The following is a 27,597-nucleotide window of genomic DNA, read 5'->3' as shown; positions in this document are numbered from 1 at the left end:
GTAGGGCGGATGCTTTCTTCAAGTCCTCATGTAGGCTGGGGGCCCAGCCCTGGGATGACATTGGGCTGCGTGTGCCAGGGACCATCTCCCTCTTCCAGGGCTAAGCTCAGGGGCTTGGCTTTTTCTTTTACTTAAGGAAGGACTATTTGACAGCCCAAGCTTGCCAAATCGGGATGGGGCTGCCTTGAGTGGCCTGAGTCACTGGACATGTTGAAGCTTTTCTCATGGGTGAGAAGCTTTCTTTGTGCTCCGGGTGGACTAGGTACCTCTGAAGATCTTGCCAAAGTCTGAGACATTAGGATTCCGTGAACATTAGACTTAGTGCTATATAATTAGGATGCTAAACCTCAGGAGAGAGTAGTGGGGGGAAATCAGACGGAAAAAGAAAGTACACAATACTTTCCAAAATCGAACGCAGATCCTGTTTCTCTTGCTGACTGATTTGACCCATCTGTGACGCTGATCTCTCTTAGGGGCACAATTTAGAGAAAACTCGAGCAAACAGCTCCAAACCACCGCGGCCTTTTCAGACTGCTTTGTGGTCCTCTTGGCTTTCCGGTTTGTGGCAGGAACCTTGGACTCTGGACAGGTTTCTGGACTGTTCCGTGCTCTGCGAGTGCTGACTCTGCATTCTTGACTTTGCATCAGAATGGGATGCCAGGTCCTGTAGCTTGTTTCTTAAGAGATAAGCCACCAGCTCCATGGACTGTGGGAGCCAAAGGCAAACAGAAACACTCTGTACTGTAGTCAATAGAGAGATTGTGCCTGGGGTTGTAGGTAGAGCCCTGGAGAGGAGAAGGAGATGGCCAACAGGAGACGGAGCCTCAGAGCAGGTCCTTTCTGCAGCCCCCTTAGAAGGCGGATATCCCCCCAGCCCTCAGATATCAGATTGGGGAAAGTGGGGATCTGTGGCCCTGGAGGCTTCCCAGTGAATGGTGCATGCAAAAGCCTGAAGTCTGCTGCTGCGCCCAGCCTCAGGGCTACCAGGGCCTCTTTCTTGGGAAAGTCCAGCTTCCCATTAGCTCAGTCCTCCTGGTCCCAGTAAGCCCCGCTGACTTCCAGTTGGCCTGGCCATCATATAAACGGCTCTGTTGAAGGGGCAGCCTCTCTGTTCTTGCGGAAGACTTTTTTCCCCCCGCAACATGAGCACAACAGGCTGGAGGAAGATGTGCCGTAGGTAGAGTAACCTTGCACCATATGGCTTTAAAAAGTCACATGAACAAAATCCACTAAAATATGAACAATGGCTGCCTTTGGGCGATGGACTAAGTGTGTGTTGTTCTTTTATATTTCCGGATGCTGTCATTTTTTCTACCGTAAACATTCGCTACTTTTATTTATTTATTTATTTTTGGAGACAGAGTCTTACTGTTTTACCTAGGCTGGAGTGCAGTGGTGCAGTCCCGGCTCACTGCAACCTCCACCTCCCAGGTTCAAGCCATTCACCTGCCTCAGCCTCTCAAGTAGGTGGGATTACAGGTGTGTGCCACCACAACCAGCTAATTTTTGTATTTTTAGTAGAGACAGGGTTTCGCCATGTTGGCCAGACTGGTCTCAAACTTCTGGCCTCAGGTGATCCACCCACCCCAGCCTCCCAAAGTGTTGGGATAACAGGCGTGAGGCACCGCACCTGGCCGCATTCACTACTTCGTAATGGACTAAAAGAGCTAAAATAAAGCAGATGGAATGTTTCACATATCATGGCATTTTGAACAAAAACTAAATCTTTTATAACACAGAGACCCGCCCAGTGGAAAATGCAGTGAATATTCTCTTGTGGACACCTGTCCCACACTGTTTCCTCTAAGCAAATGGCTGTCACCAAGCTGGTGACAGGTAGAACCCCTCAGTTCTTAGGTGGGCTCACAGGGATTACCCTTGTGAATCATTAAGACACAAACATCCAGTGAGTACTTTCTGAGTGCCAGATCTTCTTCTATGTGCCTTACATGTGTGTTTCATGCACACAACCACCTGTGACCTGGCACCAATACAGCAGTCCTCCTTTATCGACGGTTTCGCTTTCTGCAGTTTTAGTTACCTGTGATCAACCATGGTCTAAAAATATTAAATGCAAAATTATAGAAATGAATCTAAGTTTTAAATTGTGCACATTCTGAGGAGTGTGGTGAAGTCTGGCACCATCCCACCCCGTAACGTCCAGGACGAGTCAGCCCTTTGTTCGGTGGATCCACGCTGTATACGCTACCTGCCTGGTAGTCACTTAGTAGCCATCTCAGTTATCAGACTGATTGTCGAGATATAGCAGGGCTTGTGTTCCAGTCACCCTTATTTTTACTTACTAATGGCCCCAACGTGCAAGATGCGGGCAATTTGAATATGCCAAAGAGAAGCTGAAATGTGCTTCCTTTAAGTGAAAGGTGAAGCTCTTGACTGAATAAGGAAAGAAGGCTGAACACAGTGGCTCCTGCCTGTAATCTCAGCCCTTTGGGAGACTGAGGCAGGTGGATCACCTGAGGTCAGGAGTTTGAGACCAACCTGGCCAACATGTCCAAACTCCATCTCTACTAAAAATACAAAAATCAGCTGGGTGTGTTGGCATGCACCTGTAGATCTAACTACTTAGGAGGCTGATGCAGGAGAATCACTTGAACCCTGGAGGCAGGGGCTGCAGTGAGCCAAGGTTGCACCACTGCACCTCCAGCCTGGGCAACAGAGCAAGACTCCATCTCAAAAAAAAAAAAAAAAAGGGGAAAGAAAAAGAAATTATATGCTGAGGTTGTTAAGATCTTTGGTGAGAATGAATCTTCTATTTTTTTTTGTTTTTTCTTTTTGTTTTTTTTGGTAGAGATGGGATTTTTTGCCTTATTGCCCAGGCTGGTCTCAAACTGGCCATTGTTCACATGGCCATTGTTCAGCCTTTATTCACATTTTGGTGGATTTTGTTCATGTCAGAACAAAATCAACTGATCCGCCCACCTTGACCTCCCAAAGTGCTGAGATTACAGGCATAAGCCACCAAGAATGAATTTCCTATTCATGAAATTGTAAAGAAGGAAAAAGAAATTTGTGCTAATTTTGCTGTTGCACCTCAAACTGCAAAAGTTATGGCCACAGTTCACGGTAAGTACTTAGTTAAGATGGAAAAGTCATTACATTTGTGAATGGAAGACATGAACAGAAATGTGTTCTGATCGGGCGCAGTGGCTCGCGTCTGCAATCCCAACACTTTGAGAGGCTGAGGCAGGAGAATCACCTGAAGCCAGGAGTTTGAAACCAGCCTAGGCAACATAGCAAGACCTTGTCTCTACAAAACATAAATAAATAAATAAATAAATAGATAAATAAATAAATAAATATCAATAAAACAACAAAGAAATTTTGTAGGTGTGGTGGTACATGCTTGTAGTCCCAGCTACTCTTGGAGGCAGACAAGAATTACTTCAGCCCAGGAGTTCGAGGTTACAGTGAGTTATGATCACACCACTGCACTCCAGCCTGGATGACAGAGCAAGACCCTGTCTCTAAAAAAATAATGAATAAACATGTTTGATTTATGGCCGTTAGGTTCGGTACAATCCAAGGTTCCAGGCATTCACTGGGGCCCTTAGAATGTGTCTCTGATAAGGGGGTACTACTATATTATTAAAATATCATACCCATTTTAGAGAATTGAAAACTGAGGCATTGAGAAGCTAGATACGTGGCAGAGCTGGGATCTGAGCCCGGGCAACACCTGGCTGCAGGGCCTGGGTGCTGAACCGCTGCACCATTCTGCCTCTTGTAGGAGCAGAAATCCAGGTGGAACTGAAAGGAAAAACGAGCAGGTAGAGAAGGTAAGCCAGGCCATAGGAGAGGCTGTCGGTGCTTGCTCTGGGCTGGTTCAGGTGGGTGTTGACACGGCAGGGTCAGGGAGCGAGTCAGAAGAGCTGGGGCCAACTCAGTTTTGTTATTTCTGCAGCGTGCTGGACATTTTTCCGACTGTGGTAGCCCTGGCCCAGGCCAGCTTACCTCAAGGACGGCGCTTTGATGGTGTGGACGTCTCCGAGGTGCTCTTTGGCCGGTCACAGCCTGGGCACAGGGTAAGTGGAGGAGGTACTTGCCCACACGTAGGCTCTTTAGGAGGCTGGTCTGCTGCCTCTCACCTCTGTGCAGACAGAACCATCCTCAGAAGATGCAAGCAAGTGGCTGGTTCAGACCCCAAAAGGTGAAGCATTTGAGATGAGCCTCTTTCTACCCCCAACCCCCAGCCCAGATTTATATTTAACAATTTGGCTTAGGGTGGGTGTATAAAGGTTCTCATTCCCTATAATGGGCAATTTCTTTTCCTGCATGTATTTAATTTAATAACATAGCTACCCAGTATGTTTTGTTAGATGAGATGACTGACTAGTGTCTGCAACTTGTTTATTGTGAGCCCCTCCCTCTAGAATGGAAGCTTCTTGAGGGCAAGAATCTGAGCCGTCAAGTTGAGCTCCAAGTTCTCACTGCCTGCAGTCAGCCAGCATTCAGTCCATGCAAACTGGATGAACCAATGAAGGAACAAATGAACAAATGAGTGAAAGACCCTTTAGACAGCAGGTCCAGCAAGGGCCTTACATCCAACATTCTCCCAGCTCCAGAGGGCTCAGCACACTCTTGGCAGCCTGTTTTTTTTTGTTTGTTTGTTTTTTTGAGATGGAGTCTTGCTCTGTCACCGAGGCTGGAGTGCAGTGGTGTGATCTCAGCTCACTGCAACCCCCACCTCCTGGGTTCAAGCGATTCTGCTGCCTCAGCCTCCCAAGTAGCTGGCACTACAGGCCCATGCCACCATGCTCAGCTAATTTTTGTATCTTTAGTATAGGTGAGGTTTCACCTTCTTGACCAGGCTGGTCTTGAACTCCTGACCTCAAGTGATCAGCCCGCCTTGGTCTCCCAAAGTGCTGGGATTACAGGTGTGAGCCACTGTATCCGACCTGCAGCATGTTCTTGACCAAGCAGTCCTTGGCAATGGCTTTGGGCTTCCACTTCCCAGCGTCACCTCCTCAATGTCCCCTCTTTGCACTCTGAAGCACTCATTGGCAGTGACAGCCAGGAAATGTCAGGCCTCATGGCCTTTCCTTGTCATTTCCCTATGTTTTCCTTTCACCAAAAGGAAGAGGAAGCAGGAGGAGGCAAGGAGGCGGAAGGAGCACAGGGTCCCCTCTGCAAATGCATAGCTTCTTGGTGAGGGACCCACACATCAAAGGGTCTATTTATGTCTTTGCTAAGGGTCACATGGAAGTGACTCAAATGTACACAAGTGTCCTGTGGCTGGTAGTTACCAAAGCTGCCCTTCCCACCCAGCCTCCCCCAGCAAACCAGAACATGGATCTTCAATGGGCCATCAGCGCTTCTGTGCACATTAATGCAGTTTTTAGGGGTTGTTGGATGAGGCCTGAGAGGTGTTCTGAAGTCCTGCTTCTCCCCAGAATATCTGCCCCCTAGAGCTGCAGACCCTTCCAGGCCGAGCCCTTCTCCCTAAGCAGGAGCAGCCAGGCAGGAAGATGGTTTCCGCCTTGAGGTTGGAAGTTAGCAATATGTGACCCTGGAGGGTTGTCACAGACGTCATCGGAGAGGTGCTCCGGAGTGTTTATTACCATGGCTGCTAGGAATAATTGGGGTCATCAGGAAGTGCTTCAAGGACTGTGGTCTCCTTGACGTTGTCGGTACTGCCTGTGGGAGCCAGCTCCTTCATGCACTAACTTCCTTTCTCAGACGGGAGAGCTCTGCTCTTGCTCTAACTGGAGTTTTGCGCAGGCTTGTAGAGACCCCATCCTAGCTAGTGCCCAGCAGGTTTAGGCCCAGGAACCAGATTGGAAAATCAGATACAAGTCACAGCATCATCGTGGGGATGTATGATGGCGTGGTCAATGCAGCTGGAGTCAGGACTGATTTGCCCCCTAACCACACCCCATGGCCCAGAAAGAAACAGCCATGCTTACTGCTTGTGGGAAGCAGCTGATGGTATCTTCAAGGTTAAGAGCACATGGGGCTGGCACCTGTGGGTCACACTCAGTCTCCCAGAGCAGGCCTGCAGTGTCAGTGAAGACACTTGAGATAAGATTCTGAAGTTGGAGGACAACGTGGGTAGTTGCTGGACCTGAACTTCTCTAGTCAGTCCTCTCTATCAAAGCAAAGTAATAGGCCTAAAGAAATAAGAGTAAATTGTCTCAAATTTGGAATAGCTATGGGGGAGGCTAGAAGGTAAGAATATGAGGAATTATATATACACAGACACACACACACACACACACACAATATGCTATACATACTTACATGTATGCATATGTGTGCATATGTCTATACATGTGTATTATACATGTGCATGCATATTCTAGACATGTGTATGCTTATTTTATTTTATTTTATTTTATTTTATTTTATTTTATTTTACGAGATGGAGTCTCACTCTGTCGCCCAGGCTGGAGTGCAGCGGCACAATCTTGGCTCACTGCAACCTCCGCCTCCTGGGTTCAAGTGATTCTCCTGCCTCAGCCTCCCAAGTAGCTGGTATTACAGGCGCATGCCACCACGCCCAGCTAATTTTTGTATTTTTAGTAGAGACAGGGTTTCACCATGTTGGCCAGGCTGGTGTCAAACTCCTGACCTCAGGTGATCTGCCTGCCTCAGCTTCCCAAAGTGCTGGGATTACAGGCGTGAGCCACTGTGCCTGGCCTGCATATGCGTGTTTATATACCATGTATGTATATACATGTATGCATATCCACATCTGTATACATACATGTATACATATGTATGCATATGCATGCTTATACCACACATGCATACACGTTTGCATATGCATGTCTATATAAACATATATACATATGCTTATGTTCATACACTATACATGTGTACATATGTATGCATATGCATGTCTATGCACATATATGTATACACATGCATGCACGCACATACATGTATACATATGCATATGTCCAGGTACATACATAGAGGTATACACACATATTTATATTAATGTGTGGCACATGTATATATACGTATATATATGCATATATCGATATACACATACATAGGTGTACACAGATGCATACGTCTGTAAAACATGCATACACGTGTACATATGTATTTTAAAATAAGCCCAATTTGTGTTCACCCTCAGAAACATCCTGGGCTTACAAGGATTCCAATATGAGTTGGTTTAGAAACAGTTTCAGTTCTAGAAGCTCAAAGTAACTCCTGGATATTCAGCTGGAAACAACATGCCAATGCTTCTCAGCAATCCAGTCCTTCCCTCTTGCAAACTAAGTAACCAAGAGTTAAGGAGAGAAGCAAGAGAGTTGAGAGGCGTCATGCGCATAATGAGCTCCGGTTCCACACTGGATGGTCTTCTCACAACCCACTCCGTCAACCTCTAGGGACGTTGTCTCTGTGATGTTCAAAACCACAGCAGCTGACACCATGCTGCATGTTCTTGCATCAGCTCAACCTCCTGCTTCTGATCTTGATGGGTCTGTGTCTAGGCAGTGAGGGGCACCAGGAGAGAGATGAGGGCCAGGAAGGGGAGGGCTGCACAGCCTAGAACCAAAGGTCCCACTTTGTGCTTTCCTGACTCCCAGATGGAAGCTGAAGGTGGTAACATCATCACTGGTCAGGTCGTATCTTAGCCCCAGGTTGTCATGATCAGGTCCAGAAATTGTCAACGAAGGAATGTTTCCCCTAACAGCTCTGCATCTGCCCAGCCTAACACAGTCTGGGGCTGCTGTGGGTCATCAAATGCTTGACACGCCCCTGGAGGCCATACATTGAGGAAACAAGCTGAGTTTTAATGTCCAGAATGCCGATCACTTCTCTTAGGGAGGCCCCTAGTGGTGAGAGACCTCATCTGGAGTGGCTGGCAAACTGACCACCCCCATCCACCCCCTTTGGAGGCTGTGAGCTGTGCATCCCCACCTGAATGGAGAAGAAGCCCACCTTCAGGGGATGCTATATCAGCACCCTGTAGGACCTAAGGTAAAGGAATGCTCTCGTGCTTAAAAAACAAAACAAGATAAAATAGAGCAAGAAAGGCCACCAGGAAGGCAAAACAAGTTTGCAGAAGATAAAGTCATCTTTGAAATTTGAACCAGGCATCTAGAGAGCTGTGATTCATGTGTACTTTTGACAACTTCCTTCCTATGTTGATATAAACAAGAAAGCCATAATGGGTCTGCTCAAACAAAAAAAATGCATAGACAAGTTCTCCAAAGTCCATCTATGTTTCTGAGAATGAGCCATCCCACAGTTTTGCTTCCTCGTGGATTTTGGAAGTTGCCTCTGGTAACGCCACATAAATAGTGGGAATATAGCAGCCCACCCTCATGGGACTTCTGTGACTGAGACCCAAGTACTGTGACTGATCTGAAGCAGCAAGCCTTCACTCCCATCTTCTGCATGTCCGGGTGCATCGTATATCAGTTGACAATAGATTTTCCAAGTCTCCCACTTCCTGCTGTCTCAAGAAGGAAACAAAACAGTCTCCTGTGGTGAAGAGGCTTGGCTTTCTGCAGGGATGGAAGAAGTGAGGGTTTTCAGTTACGACTTCTTTTCCTGTTTGGAAGGAACCTGCTGTCATCATGCGCGCCCTGGGTTTGTGCAGGGGTTGTCACGAGAACCTGGAAGCCGCAGGTGTGGGGAGAAGCCCCACCTCGGCGGCATCCTCTCAGAGCTGTGAAACTCGGGGGGACAGCTGTTTACTGCTCCAACAGATGTTTCTCATTTTTTTTTTAAGTCTCGTGGAAACCTTGAATCATGTAAGTGCCTTTCCAGCCCTATATACGGTTGTGATTCATACCAAGGCAGTCTCATGCTTTTAGCCCAGACCCACCAGCCTACCAAGGACACTGGCCTTTTATTTTCTTTCACATCCTTCCCTCGAGAACCCTGATTTAGGTGTTTCCATTCTGTAGGGTAATTCTTTTATTTGTGACCTGATGAGGAAAGATTTCCTCCATCCAAATATAGTCGGGTTGAGTCATAGCTGTGGGCGTCTGTGACCAGAGTCTGGGCTGTGCCCGATTCTGCGGAAATCAAGGATGCCTTCTTTTGTACCATCCTTGCTCAAGGGAGAGTTGGAAAATGACTTGATGCTAAAGAAGCCTTTCTTCAAAGAGATCTGAGGGTCACCTGCATCAGAACCCCTGGAAATACTTGTAAAACAAGTAAGTCCCCAGGGCCCATCCTGACCCTGAGGGGTTGGAACTCAGGCAGGGTGGCCTTGTGGGCCTGTGACTGGTGCCCCCCACACAGAGCCCTGCACTTGGAGGGACCCTGCGCTTGGTTTAAAGCTCTGCCGTGGTCATCATGAAATTTTAAGTTTGTGAACAAGGTATCCCTGATTTGCCTTTTGTTGTGGACTTTGCAAATTACATAGCAGGTGTCAGGACTAGAAATCTGACCTACCTAGTGGACCTTTTGCCTACTCTTCCAGAGTTATAACCCATTGCCATCAATTAACCAGCAAAATAACAACTTCACAGGCTCCCTGGAGCTGGCTGGTGTGGACTCCAGGCTTGTATCTGTCAGTGTGTGTTTGGGCACAGGGATAGGGAGACCAGACCCTGAAAAAGACAGTAATATTTTCCAGGGAGCATCTAGCATGTTTTATTTTCTTTTGCTGTTTCGAGACAGGATCTTGCTCTATCACCCAGGCTGGAGTGCAGTGGTATGATCATAGCTCACTGCAGTGTTGACCTCCCAGGCTCAAGCAATCCTCTCACCTCAGCCTCCAAGTAGCTAGGACCACAGGTGTGCACCACCATGCCTGGTTAATTTTTGTATTTTTTTTGTAGGGAGGGGTCTTGCCGTGTTGCCCAGGCTGGTTTCAAACTCCTAGGCTCAAGCGATCCTCCTGCCTCGACCTCCCAAGGTATTGGGATTACCGGCATGAGTCACCAAGTTCTGCCAATTTTTCTATTAGTAAGCTCTGCCACCCTTTCGCAGGTGCTGTTCCACCCCAACAGTGGGGCAGCTGGAGAGTTTGGAGCCCTGCAGACTGTCCGCCTGGAGCGTTACAAGGCCTTCTACATTACCGGTGAGTGAGGGTCCACTTAGCCCTGCCTCCCACAGGCACAGCTGCACGGGGACCCCCATGGGGACCCCCAGGGACTCTCACCCAGGCCTCTGGGAATGAGTGTGAGCCCCTGCTTTGGGGGGGTTCTTAGCACCTCTTGACAAGCATCTCCTCCAAACCCAGGGTCCCTGCACAGGCTCTCTGGATCCCCCATATGCAAATAAGGTCTTTGTGCTGTTCACCTGAATTTCTAGCGAGCTGGGAGCTCTCAGCACGTTTATTCAGCTCCTTTTCACATACAGAGCGTTCCCTATTGTCGTGCTTTAAATGCCAGTTTGGATGAACATTAAATGGAAGCCTAGAGATATTTTAAAGTATAATTTACTTGACAATAGACTGTTTCAGAAAATAGATTTTAGAGGACTAGTTAGCAAACTGACAGAAGTCTCTCTGCTTCTTGGTTCACTGTGACTATCTGTCTCTTAGATGTATATTTTAGAAGTGTCATACTGGATCAGGATGGTCTTCAGGGTCTTCCAATGGCTTCTTGCTGTCAATTGAATTCAGACTCTCAATCCCAAGTCCTTCTGTCTTTCCACCCTTAGTTTTCCAAGAACAAGTCTCCTCTTCCTTGGTCTCCATATTAAAATCCTTTTAAGCTTTTATGGCCCAAGTCAAATGCCACTTTCATAAAACTCTCTAATCTTCCCAGCTGGGTAGGAATTCTGGTGATCTCTCTTATCTCTCACTTTCTGCCATGCATGCCAGTCATTTAGGTACACGTTTTATTTCCTGTACTAGTTTTTTTGTTGTGTGTTTTTGTTGTTGTTGTTTGTTTTTGTTGTTGTTGTTTGTTTGTTTTGAGACAGAGTCTTTCTCTGTAGCCCAGGATGGAGTGCAGTGGCGCAATCTTGGCTCACTGCAACCTCCGCCTCTCGGGTTCAAGTGATTCTCCTGCCTCAGCCTTCTGAGTAGCTGAGACTACAGGTGTGCACCACCATGCCCAGCTAATTTTTTTATTTTTAGTAGAGACTGTATTTCATCATATTGGTCAGGCTGGTCTTGAACTCCTGACCTCGTGATCTGCCTGCTTCTCAGCCTCCCAATCCTGTACTAGTTTTTTTTGTTTGTTTTTTGTTTTTTTTTGAGATGGAGTCTCGCCCTGCCACCCAGGCTGGAGTGCAGTGGCATGATCTCGGCTCACTGCAAGCTCTGCCTCCTGGGTCCACGCCATTCTCCTGCCTCAGCCTCCTGAGTAGCTGGGACTACAGGCACCCGCCACCACGCCCACCTAATTTTTTTGTATTTTTAGTAGAGACAGGGTTTCACCATGTTAGCCAGGATGGTCTCGATCTCCTGACCTCGTGATCCACCTGCCTAGGCCTCCCAAAGTGCTGGGATTACAGGCGTGAGCCACCTTGTCCAGCCTGATCCTGTACTAGTTTTAAGCTTTCCAAATTCAGAACTCTTTCAGCACTTTAATCTTTGTTGTCTTGAAGTGCTTAGCACACTTAGTAGGAACACTACAATTTTTTTTAAATAAATGAAAAACAAAAAACAAAAAAAGGAAAACCTGTGACCTAATGCAGATTCCAACTTGATTCAGTTATTTAATGTTGGAGCTTTTCAAATTATATGATAAAAAATTATTTTCCCTGAGTGTAAATAAGTGATCCTGAAGAAAATGTGGCATAAAAACAAAACATGACTTGAGGAGTATTAAAAATGTCGCAAAAATCTTTGATTCTCTAAAACCTAAAACTCAAAACAGTCAGATATTTGTTAGGTTTTCAGTTGAAAAGTTTCTAGATTAGAGTCCTTATATTACATTATCTAAGAGGTATGGGACCTCCAGGCTGAGTTAATTTCACAAGTAAAAGTCCCGCCAGAAAGCCCTTGGCACCACAATGTTGGAATCATACATGTTACCATGAAGTAATAGGGCTATTTAAATGATCACAATGAGATAGGAACTATAACACCCAAGGGAGGTCTGCTCTTCTAAGGAGTCACCAAACTCCCAAGAGAGTCTGGGTAGGGAGCACTGAACTTTTAATCCATCAGTGAAAACCGGGAATAGGATGAAACAGGGGCATGTTCTGATTCCCTCTTCCTCTTGCTTCTAATATTTGCATTCCAGTTACTTACAACTGCTTTTGGATAAGCTAGGTGGATTGACATCTACCACATTAGATTAGAGAAAGATGTGTTCGTCTATGATTAGGATATGATGTTATGGTCACGCAATGGGAGTGGCCTTGAAAAGATAACCAGTCTGTTTTGGTATGTGGCCTAGAATTAAGGTGTACCTTATTGTTTTTCTTTTTTTTATTATTATACTTTAAGTTCTAGGGTACATGTGCACAACGTGCAGGTTTGTTACATATGTATACATGTGCCATGTTGGTGTGCTGCACCCATTAACTCGTCATTTACATTGGTTATATCTCCTAATGCTTTCCCTCCCCCTACCCCCATCCCAAGACAGGCCCCGGTGTGTGATGGTCCCCTTCCTGTGTCCAGGTGTTCTCATTGTTCGATTCCCACCTATGAGTGAGAACATGTGGTGTTTGTTTTTTTGTTCTTGCGACAGTTTGCTGAGAGTGATGGCTTCCAGCTTCATCCATGTCCCTACCAAGGACATGAACTCATCCTTTTTTATGGCTGCATAGTATTCCATGGTGTATATGTGCCACATTTTCTTAATCCAGTCTATCATTGATGGACATTTGGGCTGGGTCCAAGTCTTTGCTATTGTGAATAGTGCCACAATAAATATACGTGTGCATGTGTCTTTATAGCAGCATGATTTCTAATCCTTGGGGTATATACCCAGTAATGGGATGGCTGGGTCAAATGGTATTTCTAGTTCTAGATCCTTGAGGAATTGCCACACTGTCTTCCACAATGGTTGAACTAGTTTACAGTCCCACCAACAGTGTAAAAGTGTTCCTATTTCTCCAGTTAAGGCAACCTGTACACAAAGTGAAAGGCCCAGATCTATAATGTATAATTTGGTGAGGTTTTATAAATGTAGATACCTGTATATATACCCTTTTAATGGTGTGAATTCCATTGATTCTTTTTCTTTTTCCATTGATTGATTTTCAAGTGTTAAGCCAACTTTACATTCCTCGATAAATCCCATTTAGTAATGATGTATCATACTTTTTATATCTTGCTGATTTTGATTTGGTAAGATTTTGTCTATAATTTTCCTTTCTTGTCTGTGTCAAGGTTTGGTATCAGGATTTTGCTGGCCTTATAAAACGAGTTGAGAAATATTCCCTTCTCTATTTTCTGAAAGGGTTTGTGTAAGATCAGTATTATTTCTTTCATGTTTGATTGAATTCATCTGTGAAATGATTTTCCATATTCATTGTTGTGAAGATTTTGTCATATTTTTAAAAAGAGTATTAGTATTTTAGGTCTTATATTTAGATCTCTGATCCATTTCCAGTTAATTTTTGTATGTGGCATAAGGTAAGGGTCCAACTTCATTGTTTTACATGTTGACATCCTGTTTTCCCAGCCCCATTTATTGAAAACACTGTCCTTTCCCCATTGAATGGTCTTGGCACCCTTGTTAAAAATCATTTGATCATACATGCGAGGGATAATTTCCACTGTCTATTCTATTTCATTAGTTATATGTCTATGTTTATGCCAGTACCACACTGTTTTAATTACTGTAGACTTGTTGTAGTTTTGAAATCAGGAGTGCGAGTCCTCCAGCTTTGGGCTTTTTTTTTTTTTTTTTTAGACTGTTTTGACTATTCTGGGTCCTCTGAGATTCCGTGTGAATTTTAGGATGGCTTTTTCTATTTCTGCAAAAAACATCATCGGGATTTTGATAAGGATTGTACTGAACCTGTAGATCACTTTGGGTAGTATTGACATTTGAACAATATTAAGTCTTCCAATCCATGAACATGGGATGTAACCATTTATTTATGTTTTCTTTAATGTCTTTCAGCTATATTTTATGGTTTTCATTATGCAAGTCTTTCACTTTTTTGTGTTAATTCCTATTTTACTCTTTTTGGTGCCATTGTAAATGAAATTGTTTTCGCAATTTCCTTTTCAGATTGCTCACTGTTAGTGTATAGAAATATAACTGGTTTTGTGTTCTGAATTTCAATCCTGCCATTTTGCTGAATTCCTTTATTAGTTCTGTTTTTATGTGGAATCTTTAGGTTTTCTACATATAAGATTATATCATATCTGAAGGAGGTCATTTTACTCTTATTCCAATTTGGATGCTTTTTATTTCTTTTTCTTGCCTAATTGCTCTGGCTGGAATGTCCAGTACTATGTAGAACAGAAATGGCAAAAATGGCATTGAAACTTTTATTAATATATTATGTCCTTCTCTTTGTCTCTTATAACCTTTTTAAAATTTAAAGTCTATTTTGTATATTAGTATAACCACTCTTGCTATCTTTTGGTTACTATTTGCATGGAAAATCTTTTCCTACCATTTCACTTTATTTATTTTTTATTTTTCCATGGGTTATTGGGGTACACATGGTGTTTGGTTACATGAGTAAGTTCTTTAGTGGTGATTTGTGAAATTTTGGTGCACCCATCACCCAAGCAGTATACACTGCACCCTATTTACAGTCTTTCATCCCTTGCCCCCCTCCCACTTTACCCCCAAGTCCCCAAAGTCCATTGTGTCATTCTTATGCTTTTATGTCCTCCTCATGACTTAGCTCCCACATATCAGTGAGAACATACGATGTTTGATTTTTCATTTCTGAATTACTTCACTTAGAATAATAGCCTCCAATCTCACCCAGGTTGCTGCAAATGCTGTTGATTCATTCCTTTTCATGGCTGAGCAGTATTCCATTATATATATATCACACTCATTGATTATATATATATCACACATTATATATATATCACACTCATTTCTTTATCCACTCGTTGATTGATGGACATTTGGGCTGGTTCTACATTTTTGTAATTGCAAATTGTACTGCTATAAATATGTGTGTGCAAGTATCTTTTTTGTACAATGACTTCTATTCATCTGGGTAGATACCCAGTAGCGGGATTGCTGGATCAAATGGTAGTTCAGCTTTTAGTTCTTTAAGGAATCTGTTTTCCATAGCGGCTATACTAGTTTACATTCCCACCAGCAGTGTAGAAGTGTTCCCTGTTCACCGCATCCATGCCAACATCTACTGTTTTTTGATTTTTTGATTATGGCTATTCTTGCAGGAATGAGGTGGTATCATATTGTGGTTTTGATTTGCATTTCCCTGATCATTAGTGATGCTGAGCATTTTTTCATGTTTGTTGGCCATTTGTATACTTCTTTTGAGGCTTGTCTATTCATGTGCTTAGCTCACTTTTTGATGGTATTGTTTTTTTCTTGCTGATTTGTTTGAGTTCATTGTAGGTTCTGGATATTAGTCCTTTGTCAGATGTATAGATTGTGAAGATTTTCTCCCACTCTGTGGGCTGTTTACTCTGCTGACTGTTCCTTTTGCTGTGCAAAAGATCTTTAGTTTAATTATGTCCTACCTATTTATTGATACTTGTTCTTACTGCATTTGCTTTTGGGTTCTTGTTCATGAAATCCTTGCCTAAGCCTATGTCTAGAAGGGTTTTTCCAATGTTATCTTCTAGAAATTTTATAGTTTCAGGTCTTAGATTTAAGTTCTTAATCCATCTTGAGTTGATTTTTGTATAAGATGAGAGATGAGGATCCAGTTTTATTGTCCTACATGTGGCTAGCCAATTATCCCAGCACCATTTGTTGAAAAGGGTGTCCTTTCCCTGCGTTATGTTTGCGTTGGCTTTGTCGAAGATCAGTTGGCTGTAATTATTTGGGTTTATTTCTGGGTTCTCTGTTCTGTTCCATTGGTCTATGTGCCTATTTTTATACCAGTACTATGCTGTTTTGGTGATTATGGCTTTATAGTATAGTTTGAAATCAGGTAGTGTGATGCCTCCAGATTTGTTCTTTTTGCTTAGTCTTGCTTTGGCTATGCGGGCTCCTTTTTTTCATATGAATTTGTCCAATTCTGTGAAGAATGATGGTGGTATTTTGATGGGGATTGTGTTGAATTTGTAGATTGTTTTTAGCTGTATGGTCATTTTCACAATATTGATTCTACCCATCCATGAGCATGAGATGTGTTTCCATTTGTTTGTGTCATCTATGATTTCTTTCAGCAGCATTTTGTAGTTTTCCTTGCAGAGGTCTTTCACCTCCTTGGTTAGGTATATTCCTAAGTATCTTTTTTTTTGCAGCTATTGTAAAAGGGGTTGACTTCTTGATTTGACTCTCCACTTGGTCACTGTTGGTGTATAGAAGAGCTACTGATTTGTGTACATTAATCTTGTTTCTGGAAACTTAGCTGAATTCTGTTATCAGTTCTAGGAGCTTTCCGGAGGAGTCTTTAGGGTTTTCGAGGTAAACAATCATATTGTCAGCAAACAGTGAGAGTTTGACTTCTTCTTTACTGATTTGAATGCCCTTTATTTCTTTATCTTGTCTGATTGCTCTGGTTAGGACTTCCAGTAGCATGTTGAAGAGGAGTGGTGACAGTGGGCATCCTTTTCTTGTTTCAGTTCTCAGAGGGAAGCATACTAGCTTTTCCCCATTCAGTATTATGTTGGCTGTGGGTTTGTTATAGATGGCTTTTATTACATTGAGGTATGTCCCTTGTATGCTGATTTTGCTGAGAGTTTCAATCATAAAGCGATGCTGGATTTTGTCAAATGCTTTTACTGCATCTATTGAGATGATCATGTGATTTTTGTTTTTAATTGTTTATGTGGTGTATCACATTTATTGACATATCACATTTATTGGTATATGTTAAACCATCCTTGCATCCCTGGTATGAAACCCACTTTATTATGGTGAATTATCTTTTTGATATGTTGTTGGATTCAGTTAGCTAGCATTTTATTAAGGATTTTAGCATCTATTTTCATTAGGGATATTGGTCTGTAGTTTTCTTTTTTGGTTATGTCCTTTCCTGGTTTTGGTATTAGGGTGATTCAGGCTTCATAGAATGAATTAGGGAGGGTTCCCTCTTTGTCATGTGGAATAGTGTCAAAAGGGTTGGTACCAATTCTTCTTTGAATGTCTGGTGGAATTCTGCTGTGGATCCATCTGGTCCTAGACTTTTGTTGTTGTTGTTGGTAAATTAAAAATTACCATTTTAATCTCACTGCTTGTTATTGGTCTGTTCAGGGTATCTAATTCTTCCTGATTTAAGCTAGGAGGGTTGTATTTTTCCAGGAATTTATCAATCTTTTCTATGTTTTTTAGTTTAAATGCAAAGGTGTTCATAGTAGCCTTGAATGATCTTTTGTGTTTTTGTGATGTCTGTTGTAATATCTCCCATTTTGTTTCTTATTGAGGTTATTTGGATTTTCTCTCTTCTTTTCTTGGTTAGTCTTGCTAACAGTGTATGAATTTTATTTATCTTTTCAAAGAACCAGCTTTGTGTTTCATGGATCTTTTTTATTTTTTTGTTTCAATTTCATTTAGTTCTGCTCTGATCTTGGTTATTTCCTTCTGTCTGCTGGGTTTTGTTTGTTCTTGTTTCTCTAGTTCCTTGAGGTGTGAACTTAGAATGTCAGTTTGTGCTCTTTCAGTCTTTTTGATGTAGGCGTTTAGGGCTATGAACTTTCCCCTTAGCACCTCCTTTGCTGTATCCCAGAGGTTTTGATAGGTTGTGTCACTACTGTTCAGCGTGAAGAATTTTTAAATTTCCATCTTGATTTCATTTTTGACCCAGTGATCATTCAGGAGCAGGTTATATAATTTCCATGTATTTGCATGGTTCTGAAGGTTCTTTTGGAATGGATTTCCAGTTTTATTCCACTGTGATCTGAGAGAGTGCTTGATATAATTTCAATTTTCTTAAATTTATTGAGGCTCATTTTGTGGCCTATCATATGGTCTGTCTTGGAGAAAGTTCCATGCACTGTTGAATAGAATGTGTATTCTGCAGTTGTTGGTTGGAATGTTCTGTATGTATCTGTTAAGTCCATTTGTTCCAAGGTATAGTTTAAATCCATTGTTTCTTTGTTGACTTTCTTTCTTGATGACCTGTCTAGTGCTGTCAGTGGAGTATTGAAGTCCCCCACTATTATTGTGTTGCCATCTCTCTCATCTCTTATGTCTATTAGTAATTGTTTTATAAATTCGGGAGCTCCAGTGTTAGGAGCATATATGTTTAGGATTGTGATGTTTTCCTGTTGGACACGGCCTTTACCATTGTATAATGTCTCTCTTTGTCTTTTTTAACTGCTGTTGCTTTAAAGTTTGTTTTGTCTGATATAGGAATAGCTACCCCTGCTTACTTTTGGTGTTCATTTGCATGAAATGTCTTTTTCTACCCCTTTACTTTAAATGTATGTGAGTCCTTATGTGTTAGGTGAGACTCCTGAAGGCAGCAGATAGTTGGCTGGTGATTTTATCCATTCTGCTGTTCTGTATCTTTTAAGTGGAGCATTTAGACCATTTACATTCAGTGTTAATATTGAGATATGAAGTACCATTCCATTCGTCGTGCTATTTGTTGCCCATGTACCTTGGTTTTTTGTTTTTGCTTTTTAAATTGTACTTTTGTTTTATAGGTCCTGTGAGCTTTATGCTTTAAAGAGGTTCCATTTTGATGTGTTTCCAGGATTTGATTCAAGATTTGGAGCTCCTTTTAGCAGTTCTTGTAGTGGTGGCTTGGTAGTGGTGAATTTTCTCAGCATCTGTTTGTCTGAAAAAGACTGTATCCTTCTTTCATATATGATGCTTAGTTTTTCTGGATACAAAATTCTTGGCTGATATTTGTTTTGATGGAGGAGGCTGAAGATATGGCCCCAGTCCTTTCTAGCTTGTAGGGTATCTGCTGTTAATCCTGATAGGTTTTCCTTTACAGGATACCTGGTATTTTTGTCTCATGTTTTTTTTTTTATAGGTTACCTGGTGATGTTTTTGCAATGAATTTCCCAGGTGTTCTTTGAGCTTCTTGTATTTGGATGTCTAGGTCTTAGCAAGGCCAGGGAAGTTTTCCTTGATTATTCCCCCAAATGTTTTCCAAACTTTTAGATTTCTCTTCTTCCTCAGGAACACCAATTATTCTGAGATTTGGTCGTTTAACATAATCCCAGGCTTCTTGAAGGCTTTGTTCATATTTTCTTATTCTTTTTCCTTTGTCTTTGTTGGATTGGGTTAAGTCAAAGCCCTTGTCTTCGAGCTCTGAATTTCTTTCTTCTACTTGTTCAATTCTATTGCTGAGACTTTCCAGAGCATTTTGCATTTCTATAAGTTATGTCCAATGTTTCCTGACGTTTTAATTGTTTTTTCTTTATGCTACCTATTTCCTTGAATATTTCTCCCTTCACTTCTTGTATTGATTTTTGGATTTCCTTGCATTGGGCTTCACCTTTCTCTGGTGCCTCCCTAATTAGCTTAATAACTAACCTCCTGAATTCTTTTTCAGGCAAATCAGGGATTTCTTTCTTGGTTTGGATCCGTTGCTGGTGAGCTAGTGTGATTTTTTGGGGAGTGTCAAAGAGCCTTGTTTTGTCATATTACCAGAGTTGGTTTTCTGGTTCCTTCTCATTTGGGTAGGTTATTATTAAGTCTTATTAGTTTTGGTGAGCCTGTGCCCTTGGACTGTGAACTTCACAAGTGCTTCTTAGTCTTTCCCTTCCCTCCTCTTAGGTGGAACAGCTAGAGTGGCTACAGCTGGGTATCTCCCAACCCGTAGGTCAGTTAAGCTGTGAGAAAAACCTAAGTAATTTAAGCTCTGGTAAAATAGTTTCTCCTGAGGGCAGGCCTTGTTAAGAAAACTAGAACGTTTTGATATATTTAAAAATTACTTTTCTCCTACCCCTTTTGGAAGGATGAAGAGATTTTTCTCCAATATTTACTGTAAGAACTTGGTTGAGCTCCTGGAGGTAAAAATCACAAAAGTGTGTGTGTTTTGGGTGCCGGGGGGGGGGGGTTGGGGGTGGCGCTTGATAACTGGGACCCACTGGAGATTTTCATCTCTCAGACTTGTTCACACTGAGTCTCCAGCAATTTGTCAATTACAGTTCAGGGTTTCCCTACTCCTGGCACTGGTTCTTGCAGATGTTTCTGCTTGTGGGTTTCTGTTCTGTTAAGTTGTGATTCTTTCTATTTGCTTGTCTGTCTCTCTAATTTTGGGGGCAGTAGTTTGCCCTGTGACTTCACTTCTCCGAAAGACCTAATAAGAGTTGTTGATTTTTTTTTTTTGAGATAGAGTCTCACATTGTTGCCTGGGCTGGAGTGCAGTGGCATGATCTCAGCTCGCTGCAACCTCTGCCTCCTGGGTTCATGTGATTCTCCTGCCTCAGCCTCCTGGGTAGCTGGGATTACAGGTGCCCGCCACCATGCCCAGCTAATTTTTTGTATTTTTAGTAGAGACAGGGTTTCACCATGTTGGCCAGACTGGTCTCGAACTCCTGACCTTGTGATCCGCCTGCCTCAGCCTCCCAAAGTGTTGGGGTTACAGGCGTGAGCCACTGCGCCTGGCCGAGTTGTTGATTTTCTAGTTTGTTCAGCTTTTTACTTGTTAGAATGAAGTGATGACTGCCGACCTCCTTACGTGCCAGACTAGAAACTGGGAGCCTCCTACTTAGTCGTCCTTAAAAGTTGTAAGCTGGACATCATTGGTGATGCATTGTAGCAATTCTGATTTCTGTTATCTGAGAGTGTTGATTTTTGTTTTCACTGGCAGTTAATCAGTAGTCAGTTCCCTTGAACTTATAAAGCCTTAGTTTTACACTTTGTTAGGACAAGTCTTTCAGATTTTTCCTTTGATCTTAGGCAGATCCCTCAGTCCTGGGACACAGTCTCTACTCCTAGCATGAAGTGTTTTTCAAAGCTCATGTCACTGCCCTTTACTGGCAATGAGGAATAATCAAATTACTCCAAACTCTAAGCAAAGACAACAACTATTAATCTCTACAGATCAACTTGACTCTCAGCCACAGAAGGAAAACCAGTAATAAAAAAGGGTTGTCTAAAGGCTTTGAGATCTACCTATTCTCCTAAATATTTCAAATTTTATTTCTGGCCAGACTGGACCAGAAGGCTGAATCCTTAGGTGGTATGGCATTGCCCCTACAGACTTCCTTGTATTGAGTTGCATGTTGGCGCCTGCCCTCATCATATAGTAAAGGATGTGATAAGAAGTCATCAGTGGAACCATCCTAATCTCAGTTTTATTTTTCATAAGAATGCCAGTGAGCATTCTATCCTACAGGGTTCCCTGTAGGAGAGGGAGCCACTGGAAGAATTTCTCTCAGATTTTAGTGCCAGAAAAAGCTCTGCTTCTCCTGAGTAACTGATAAGTTTCTACCTCATTAATGTTTGGCTGCTGATAAGCTCAGAAGCAAAGTCAGTGTTTAGGAACTCTTGTAATTTTGAGGGCTATCTTTTTCTTTAATTCCCTTTGTTTAATTATGTTATATTTATTTCCATCAGACCCTTAACTACTTTTTCTATAGCAAAGGCAAAAAAAAAAAAAAAAAAAAAAGTCACCGGAATCATGAACAGCCAAGGAAGCTGCTATCATTCCAAACATTTTTGTCGTTCCTCTTCTGGATGGCTTTCACAGCCAGATTTGAATCCACGTAAGACTGTCATCTTCAACCCAAAGTGAAATTGCTCACCTGCCTTTCTACTTGATTCACCAGTTGGTAGTCAAGAAATCGATTTTCAAAAAAATCAAATTTACTCCTAAGGGGGAGGGGTTAAAGATACTTAAAAAAAATTAAATCCTGGCTGGTGTGCTGGCTCACATCTGTAATCCCAGCACTTTGGGAGGCCGAGGTGGGCAGATCGTGAGGTTAGGGGTTCGAGACCAGCCTGGCCAACAGACCAGCTTGGCCAATATGGTGAAACACCATCTCTACTACAAATACAAAAATTAGCCGGGTGTGGTGGCAGGTGCCTGTGATCCCAGCTACTCAGGAGGCTGAGGCAGGAGAATTGCTTGAACCTGGGAGGCAGAGGTTGCAGTGAGCTGAAGATTGCGCCATTGCACTCCAGCCTGGGCGACAGAGCGAGACTCTAACTTGAAAAAATAATTATATCCTGATTTTGTGTCAATAAAGATACTTGAATGAATGTTCTACTGGCCCTGAAGGCAAGTTCAAGGAGAACTTCCAAATCATTTTAGTCTGGGTGCAGTGGTTCCTGCTGATAATCCCAGCATTTTGGAAGGCTGGGACAGGAGGATTGCTTGAGGCCAGGAGTTCGAGACTAGCTCGAGCAACATAGGGGGACCCTGTCTCTGGAAAAAAAAAAAAAACTGGGCATGATGGTGCATGCTTGCAGCCCCATCTACTTGGGAGGCTGAAGTGGGAGGATCACTTGAGCCCAAAAAGACTGAGGCTGCAGTGAGCTAGGATCATGCTACTGCATTCCAGCCTGGGCAACAAAGCCAGACCCTGCCTCAAAAAACGAAAACAGAAATGAAAGAAGCAAAACATTTTGGACCACAGGATCATCACTGGAAGGAGCAAATAGATTCTCAAGGTAATATTTCTTTGACAGAGACAGCCATCATTGGAACATTTGGTTATCTGGTATGTTTGAATTAATGTATAATCACTTGCAGCTCACGTCTTTACAACACAGGGCAACTGTCAGGGTTAGCGAGGTATTTGTTGTTATTCCCTCTCTAGGTGGAGCCAGAGCATGTGATGGGAGCACCGGGCCTGAGCTGCAGCATAAGTTTCCTCTGATTTTCAACCTGGAAGACAATATCGCAGAAGCTGTGCCTCTAGAAAGAGGTGGTGTGGAGTACCAGGCTGTGCTGCCTGAGGTCAGAAAGGTTCTTGCAGACGTCCTTCAAGACATTGCCAATGACAATATCTCCAGCACAGATTACACTCAGGACCCCTCAGTAACTCCCTGCTGTAATCCCTACCAAATTGCCTGCCGCTGTCAAGCCGCATAACAGACCAATTTTTATTTCATGAGGAGGAATATCTGGGAATTAGACAGGCAAGTTGCTTCCAAACTTTATTTTTACCCTCTTTACAAACACACGCTTTAGTTTAGTCTTGGAATTTGGTTTTGGAGTTAGCCTCGCATATCCCTTCTGTAGCCTGTCCCTCCTCCACACCGGCCTGAGAGCCGCTGGGCCGTGCTGGCTCTGGGCAGGGAGTGTGCCTTAATGGGAAGCACATGGGCTTTGGACTCAGGCACAGGTGCCAGCTCCAGCTTTTGAAGTTGGGCAATTGTTTAACCTAACCTGGAAGTTGATTTTGAGGGTTAAATAAAGGCATACATGAAAATGCCTGGCACGTTACCTGACAAAGAGCAGATATTCAATACGTTTTAGTTTCCTTGTTTCTCTGGTTCCCAGTTTCTCTGGTCATTTTGGCGTAAATCCATTCTAATTAGTATCTGGGGCAGAGCTTCTCTCTCTCTCTTTTTTTTTTCCTTCCATAAACCAGTGTACTCACCGGTCTCCATCTTTAATATGCAAACAAATCACCTGGGATCTTGTGAGAATCCGGATTCTGTCTCAGTAGGTCTCGAGTGGAGCCTGAAATCCTACATTTCTGGCAAACAATGCCTTGAGGAGCACAGATTTAGACCAAAGTTAGGTCGTTTTCCAGATCTCAGAGCAGACGAGTCCATGGATAAGTCTGTGGCCCAATCCCCTTCCTCTCCTTTTAAGGGTGAAATGATTGTATTTAAAAGATGTTAAAGAGTTCCTCCTGTCCCCTATAACCACAAGGAAATAAAAAAAAACATATAAAAACCTCAAAAATGCATTGCCATGATTTTATTATTAGTGTCCAAAATGGGACTCCCAAGTAATAAATGATTTATTCCAGTCACAGCCAAAAAAGACTTTGCCTGGCTAAAATAGTCTCTCTCTCTAAGTATGTAATATACAAGAAATACAATTCAAAGAGATGTTCCTATAAGTACATTTTTTACACGGCATATATTTAAAAAGGAGGCCCCTTTTAATATAAAATTCCGGTTATATACCAATATGGTTAATTAGCATTTACACTATGGTTTGAACATATTTTAAATAGCATGACGTGTATACAATGTCTCCCGCGCCCATTGGCAACCAGGGTCGCGGGAAGCTTGGTGAGGAGTTAACCAGGTCCTGTGGTTTAAGCAGTGCAGCACCTGGGATTCCTGTCCCCCCTTTCTGCTCACACAATTGCACTCCATTCTTCCACCTTCCTTGTTTTCTCCAAAACCACCTGATAGGGGGGATGTCCTGATTTCTGAGGTGTGCTTCTCATCATGATTGCTTCGTTTTGCCCTTCTGATTTCCACGGCACAAGATTATCTACCAAAATCAAAACAGAATGGCCTTACTCTTCTCAGGAAGAAGGCTGGTAGGCAGGTGAATTATCAACAGGTCTGTGCCCACGCAGAGTGAGCAGGGAGAGGCTGGGCACTGCGGAATTTTTCTGTCTGACCCCGCTCATGGCCACAGAACAGTCACCCAGCTTATTTAGGTGTAGACAAGTATGACACAGTTCTAGAAAATACTGACTGTATAAAAATATGTGTGTGTGTGTGTGTGTGTATGTATTTATATGTATATGTATGTGTATATGTATATATTTTTTAAAGGCTCATCTTACTTGTAAACATGGACTGCTCAATCACTATTAAAAAGTCAGTTTAGGCTGGGCGCAGTGGCTCATGCCTGTAATCCCAGAACTTTGGGAGGCTGAGGTGGGTGGATCACTAGGCCGGGAGTTTGAGACCAGCCTGGCCAACATGGTGAAACACCATCGCTACTAAAAAATACAAAAATCAGCCGGACATGGTGGCGCTCACCTGTAATCCCAGCTACTCAGGAGGCTGAGGCAGGAGAATCGCTTGAACCGGGGAGGTGGAGGCTGCAGTGAGCCGAGATTGCACCACTGCACTCCAGCCTGGGCGACGGAGCAAGACTCCATCTCAAAAAAAAAAAAAGTCAGTTTAGGCTGGGCGCAGTGGCTCACACCTATAATCCCAGCACTTTAGGAGGCTGAGGTGGGTGATCACCTGAGGTCAGGAGTTTGAGACCAGCCTGGCCAACATGGTAAAACTCTGTCTCTACTAAAAATACAAAAATTAGCTGGGCATGGTGGCATGCCTGAAATCCCAGCTACTTGGGAGGCTGAGGCAGAAGAATCACTTGGACCTGGGAGGTGGAGGTTGCAGTGAGTGGAGATCACGCCAACACATTCCAGCCTGAGGGACAGAGTGAGACTCTATCTCAAAAAAAAAAAAAAGGGGGGGGGAAGGTCAGTTTATACTATTGGGCCTGATTTCCTGACTCTTGCTCACAAGACTGGGACTAGTCTCACAAAATACAGAGACTTGTACAGGTTGGCTTGTTCCTGAAACAAAAGCTTCTCATCCTCCTGAATGTAGCAGCTTTGTAAGGACCAGAAATGATCAAGTCTTTTTTCTTTCACTGCTCTCAGAGCAAAAGTAAATCCCAAGAAGGCAAGCATGATCCTATGCAGGGAAGTGTCAGTATATGTTCTAAAAAGATCACTAGTGATGACCCGCGTTCTTAAGGCAGCGGCTCACAGAGCTCCTGCAGCAGACTACTCAATGTTCGTCGCTACGAGAGGCGATTTTAACCAAGCTGAGACTCCAAGAGCCTTTTGTGGTCCTAGAAGATTTTAAGGAATGTGAGTAAAGATGCGAATTCTGCACAGAGATTTGCGATAGGCATGACAATTCAGAATAAGGACACAGAGAGGAAGTTCCCCAGCATCCCTCATTGAACATTTCTGCCAATTCAGGCATGACTGAGATGGGCCATATTGACAGAGCATCCCAGGAGCACACATGCCTCTGGTCCTTATGTGGTGAGATGGAGAAGCCTGCCTGCTACTGAGACAGTGCCTTAGTGGGAGCACTGCCCCTCATCACCATCTACCTGCAGGCTGGAGGGCAGGCTGAGAGGCTGGTGGCTACCATGACATCTAGCCCTGCACACAGGGGCTGCCCGACACTCACAAGGGTCTAACACCCATTCTAGGGACCTTGTTCAGTGACTTCTCTCACTGGCAGGAAGTATTTCTTGTGTATAATAAGAATTCTTGATGCAATTTCAACCAACTTGCACTCATTTGGTCCTTAGGAGGGAGAAGAAACAACTGGCTCACGCCCAGCTTCCTGGCACTGAATGGGCACACAGGCCTCAGGACAAACTTTCTCACTGGTTCTTCAATTAAGCACCTCCCCTCCTCCTTTTTACCCCAAACAAATGATCTGCACAAGGTACCTATTATTTTATACAGGTTCTTTGGCAAGGAACTACCTCCTAGATGCTAATATCCACATTACCCCAATTCTGTAACTATAAGAGGTTGCAAGGCTTACTGTGATTACAATTAAGGATCTAATAATGTTTTATAGTAGTTACAGACTTTTACCAAAATTAGTGAAATGGAACCTAGTGAGTGTCTGGATGCGGTAAACCCTGACAGAGCAGAATGGTCCCATTTGTCCCCACAGTGACCTAGAGTGCTCTGGATCCTGGAAGCCTCAACTTCAGGTAAATAACCACCGCCTTTTGAGGGTGCAGAAAAACGCCCTTTAAGGCCAGTTGGGGCCATGAGAACCCAAAGGTAAAACAACTGGTTTATAGTTAGGCAGCATGCCAACAGAGGTTTTGAAGTTTATAATTAGTATTTTTAAGAACAACTGCTTTCCGCCACTAAGATATAAACTTCACTTGCCAGCCATGTCTCTTTCAACCTGCCTATTGAAAGCCAGAAATGTAAAAGCTCACGCTGTGATCCGCAGAGCCCATGTGAGAAATCACAAACAACAGCTCCCAGCCCTGCATGCAGGGCCCCACAGCAGCTTTGTTTTCTAAGCCAAATGTGCTCACTAGAGGGTTCCAGGGATCTGCGGGAGAAAGAAGCCAGACCTGCACTCCATCCTTTTACAATTGGAATCTCAACGGACACAAAATAATGATCAAGAGAAATTTCCGTAACAAAGCCTAATGGACATTGCTTCAATGCCCAAGTGGCGGCTCCTCTCTGGCGCTAGGAGTTGATGCTCCAAGTCATGGCCCAAACACTACTTCCGGCCCGGAGCGGTGGTTCACGCCTGTAATCCCAGCACTTTGGGAGGCCGAGACGGGTGGATCGCTTGAGGTCAGGAGTTTGAGACCAGCGTGACCAACATGGTGAAACCCCGTCTCTACTAAAAATACAAAATATTAGTTGGGCATGGTGGTGCACGCCTGTAGTCCCAGCTACTCAGGAGGCTGAGGCAGGACAATTGCTTGAACCCAGGAGGCAGAGGTTGCAGCGATCCGAGATCACACCACTGCACTCCAGCCTGGGTGACAGAGCAAGACTCCGTCTCAAAAACAAAACAAAACAGATCAGTACTTCCATCTTGAAATGATTTCAGGTTGACTGCCTGGGATGTTTTGACTGAAGCTCACAAGAGCGGTCTGTATGTTACTCCAGATGGGAACTTGAAGAATCAGAAGTTAAGGAAGCCCCGGCAGGCTCTCAGGAGAGAATCTTGTCTTCAGTTGCAGGTGGTGGAAGATGCCACGCCCAGCACTCAGCCAGCCCTGAGGGCCCTA

The 27,597-nt window shown here is 43.4% G+C and overlaps 2 protein-coding genes across 4 annotated transcripts in view; one reads left to right on the top strand and one right to left on the bottom strand.

The window, feature by feature from the left end:
* ARSG (arylsulfatase G) overlaps positions 1-27,597 on the top strand; it is a 155,050-nt gene that overhangs the window by 99,147 nt on the left and 28,306 nt on the right. Inside the window, exons 10-12 of one of the 3 annotated variants that reach the window (XM_030828413.1) lie at positions 3,923-4,043; positions 9,925-10,015; positions 22,685-23,358. In XM_030828413.1, the coding sequence (XP_030684273.1) occupies positions 3,923-4,043; positions 9,925-10,015; positions 22,685-22,959 (487 nt within the window). In that variant the 3' untranslated portion in view covers positions 22,960-23,358. Of the gene's footprint in view, positions 1-3,922; positions 4,044-9,924; positions 10,016-22,684; positions 23,359-27,597 lie in introns of those variants that run through there. The other 2 variants (XM_030828415.1, XM_030828414.1) reach the window with 2 other exon arrangements.
* Positions 23,782-27,597, bottom strand: part of WIPI1 (WD repeat domain, phosphoinositide interacting 1) — a 37,908-nt gene continuing 34,092 nt past the window's right edge. The window contains exon 13 of the mRNA XM_030828416.1: positions 23,782-24,324. Within this exon, the coding sequence (XP_030684276.1) occupies positions 24,277-24,324 (48 nt within the window). The 3' untranslated portion in view covers positions 23,782-24,276. The remainder of the gene's footprint in view (positions 24,325-27,597) is intronic.

Source organism: Nomascus leucogenys, chromosome 14, assembly GCF_006542625.1.
Source record: "Nomascus leucogenys isolate Asia chromosome 14, Asia_NLE_v1, whole genome shotgun sequence".
In the NCBI taxonomy this organism is placed as follows: Eukaryota; Metazoa; Chordata; class Mammalia; order Primates; family Hylobatidae; genus Nomascus; species Nomascus leucogenys.
Note: the sequence above shows the minus strand (reverse complement) of the source record. Positions and strands in the feature narration are given on the sequence as shown.